This window comes from Azolla caroliniana, unplaced genomic scaffold (genome assembly GCF_043228905.1).
Source record: "Azolla caroliniana isolate FFs.n. ecotype wild unplaced genomic scaffold, voAzoCaro1.0.p SCAF_1, whole genome shotgun sequence".
NCBI lineage: Eukaryota > Viridiplantae > Streptophyta > Polypodiopsida > Salviniales > Salviniaceae > Azolla > Azolla caroliniana.
Window position 1 is genome coordinate 3949417 of NW_028230436.1, and position 4162 is coordinate 3953578.

The 4162-nt window shown below is 36.7% G+C and overlaps 1 protein-coding gene across 1 annotated transcript; it reads right to left on the reverse strand.

The window, feature by feature from the left end:
* Nucleotides 1-285: 285 nt before the first annotated feature.
* LOC147868430 (small ribosomal subunit protein uS13z/uS13y/uS13x) lies at nt 286-2408 on the reverse strand. The gene is made up of 4 exons (XM_087319096.1): nt 2276-2408; nt 1338-1498; nt 1042-1230; nt 286-568 (listed from the first exon to the last, which is right to left on the reverse strand). The coding sequence occupies exons 1-4, from the start codon at nt 2276-2278 to the stop codon at nt 463-465; spliced, it is 459 nt and encodes a 152-aa protein (XP_087175222.1). The 5' UTR covers nt 2279-2408; the 3' UTR covers nt 286-462.
* Nucleotides 2409-4162: the final 1754 nt, after the last annotated feature.

Below are 4162 nucleotides of genomic sequence, written 5' to 3' on the forward strand. Positions count from 1 at the left end.
TCAAGAAAAGGTTGGAAGAGTTCATTGGTATCGGTGTTAAGAATAAATTCTTAGGATTGCTTAATAAACATACTGGAATTAAACGATCTCAGATGGTGAAGTACTTACCACCAAATTACCCATGGCATATTCCAATAAAAGATATTTTCCCAATTCTTTGGTTTAGAGAAGAAACTACAACATACATATGACATCTAGATAATAATTGGTAAATTTGCTACTGGAAATTTATGTACAAAAGAAAGACCAAAGCGAAAATTGCACCGGAACTCAAATACACTGCTGTGATCAACAAAATGATAATATGATTGATTTCATCCCTTAGATGACAAAACATTCCATCACAAAACATCCCCAACTAAATTCTCTATGATTAGAGCTAACACTCTTCCTATGTAGCAGTATAATGCTATTTGAGCTATGCTTTTGTTAGGCATAGCATGTACATGCAACATACATAACTCAACGTTTCTTAGAAACACCAACAGTTCTACCACGACGTCCAGTGGTTTTGGTGTGCTGACCTCTCACTCGCAATCCCCAGTAGTGGCGAAGACCTCGATGATTCCTGAAACAATACATACCAAACATTGTTCATACATCGTTGGCTATATTGCATTTCTACAACACCATAAACATGTGTCTAGGCAGGCACCATTGAATTTATCACAATGTCAGTATCTTCAACTGATCCTTAGCCAATAAAAAAGTAAAAACCAGACAAGGCAGCATAAATCACATCAAATTCAAATGGTTTAAATGCCTTAAATTGATATAAGGGAAGAGACATATCCAATAGGTTGGCAAAAAACTCAAACATGTACATCAACGGTCATATTAACATGAAAAAAAAGAAAAATGCAACTGGTTTGCATGATTTGAATATCCTGAATTGAAGAACAAGCCATAAAAATTTCCAAAAAGACAGCAAAAATCTGAAGCATCAAAAATATATGATTTGAATATCTAATATACAATCACAAACCTTCAGCATGTGTGATTTTTGAATAATATATTTGCAGATGCAAACAAAATTTGTACCTGATCTTCTTAAGACGTTCAAGATCGTCCCTGAGCTTCATATCCAGAGCGTTGGAGACAACCTGGGAGTAGCGTCCATCCTTATAATCCTTCTTTCTATTCAGGAACCAATCAGGAATCTTAAACTGTCGAGGATTGGCCACAATGAACATAAGATTCTCGAGTTCCTGAGCTGAGAGCTCTCCAGCCCTGAGGAGATCATCGATAATTTGAATGTCAGAATTGAATCACTTGTGAATAATTAATACAGGGAAAATTAAAAAGTTCTATCACTCATGCTTTTTCTGATACCATACCTTTTGTTCATGTCAACATCTGCTTTTTTGCAGATCAGATTTGCAAAACGACGACCAATACCTTTAATGGAAGTCAAGGCAAACATGATCTTCTGTTTCCCATCCACATTGGTGTTGAGAACACGCAGAATATGCTGAAAATCCTCATTTGCAACGAGAGACTGGAAATAGCATGCAAAAAAATCATTTTCAGGTTAAAACACTCTCTGACTTAATTTGAATCTTCATAAACAGAAATGATCTAGAATTTACAAAAATCTCCAGAAATGGTGCAGATCATACAATAGATATTTACCACACTATCTCCAGAAATGGAGCAGATAATACAGTAGATATCCTCAACGATTTCAGTGGATCTGAACTATTCAAATATCTAGATTTTAAACCAATGTCAAAATAGCAAACGATGTATTCCAAGGCGTTCAGATCCCGCTCAACGAGGCCACTTCCAATCTTTTCTAGAAAGTCGCCTTAGATCATTCCGCTGAATTTTACAGCAGATATTCAATAAAATAGCTACTGGTCGAAAACAACGATTCTCAAATATTTGCATCATTTTCTCCACGGTCACTGCATATCATGCAGCATACCAACACGATCATCTGTACAATCTTACCATCTTGAAAAATCCAGAAAAGCACCGATGACCGTTTCTTCTTGAGATATAAAACCGCATTTTCTACAGGACCTGTGCAGATGATACAACACATCTACGCAATCTTTCATCTACACAAAAAACGCACACCAGAAGTGACACAACCTCGAGACTTATTGGTTCACTTATAAAAACAGAATAATGAAATAGTATCCTACTAGAAAAGCATCTTTCTCAAAGAAGAACAACACTGGTTCTATTATCTCCAAAAAGCAAATATGCCTCTGAGTCAGAATATGCGACGGGAACGATGAGGAACGTCAAGAGAAGGAGGAAAGCTCACCATCACGACGATACAGAGAAAGCCGAGGTCGTCTTGCACAGAAGAGGAGGGAATGCAGACAGATAGAGAGCACCTTCAAAACCCTAAACAAAACCAGCAGCCCTTTTCACATTCAAAAAGTCATCTTCTTCATTTCTCAACCTCGTTCATGGCGCCTCCATATAAGTAACTCTTGAGTCTTGACTCACTCACTATCTTGACTTGACTTTACATGACTTGCCTATCTTGACTTGCCTCCCAAGCCTGGAACCTTAGCCATGGTTCTTAGCCCGGAGCCTTCACTCAATTCATCGGTGGCCCCCAAATTGTTTTGCTTTAGTTTCTTACCAATGTCAAAATACGAACAGTAAATAATCCTAGACTTCTTGCTTCTCAACCTTTGTAGTTCGTAGTCGATTTTTGGCTCTCTTGCACTACTATTCTATCAGTCTCAAGTTTCAACATCATGCAATGTTCTGATGTCTATCACTCACTCTATTTATCTCAAACTAAGACTTGACGCTTTTGTCATTTCCTCTCTGAACTTTTGTCGATCAATGAAGAATGTGAGAATAATTAGTTACCTCTTCACTTCAACGCAAAGGGTGTAAACCTAAAGCATATCCCACAACACTTTTGCTTGATCAAGCGTGGGCCGATGTTGACCCTTTTGGATTTTTGTTTATAGGGCATGAGACAAAAGGAGAAAACCTAAAGGGCACCAAAGATAGTTGCTAGGGACAATGAGTGTGCACATTCAAATTCAAAGGGGTTCTTAGTCTTGCCATGGGCAAAGCCTTTATCCCGCTACTTATGTTAGGTCAAACTAACCCAACATTCAAAAAATTAAAGGGTGTCAAACTAACACGGGGGTTTATAAGTAGCTTAGTTTCGTGTCATTTTTTATGTATAATATGCATTTTTTTGTGCCATTGTATCTTATCCAAGGGTGTGCAACATGATAGTCAAGCTTAAAGTATGACTTTTGCCTTCAAGGTGATGCTAAATAAAGAGATATATCTTTTTACCATCCTTCAAAGGCCAATTGTGATCGATTTGTGAGAGCAACCATATGGTGATTATTAAACTTTCATTTTCTCAAGAGATAGATCAAAGCGATACAAATGTTTTAACTATAATAACATGATTTACAGAGACCACACACAACGACCAAAGATGATCATGTCCATAACAAAGAAAGTACTATTTTTTATATCCATGCATTGCTCAATTAGGGAACATGTATAGTACCCATAAGGTAGAGTGCATACCCTAATTTTTGAGTCATCTAATTCATTTATGTTTCTTGTTGCAACTTGCAACTTGTTTTCTAACACATGGTCATAGATTGCCATCCAATGAACTCTTTACTAGACTAGGTGTAGATGATGTCAAGGTGAGTTTTTATTGCATCTCATTTTATGTTAGTGTATCCTACATAGCATTTATACACACATACATTATGAACACCATACCAATGCATCTATATATGTGCTAACCCGTGGGCATAATCACACATGAACGTCTAGCTTTTTTAATCTACGTTACTATGGGGTCACTCAATACCTTCACGATTTCAATAAGTTCCATTGTTGTAGACATTGCCATTGTGCAAGGAGATTTCCCAAACATCTCATGCACTCTTTTTAGCGATAATGAATGAAAAATTCCATTGGAGGCACACTCATTCAATTGTTTTCATGCACCTAGTGAGAAGCAAAGGAGGGTTCTTACGCTCCATGTTGTCATGTTTTTTTATTGATAGTTAAATATATCATGAAGATCTTTCATAAAGGAGATTTTGGATTTGGAAATAAAATTGTATGGTATTCCTTTAGAGTTCTTTCCATGGTAACTACAATAAGAATATTCTCTCATTGTACCAATACAATTATTCTCTCTCTCTTT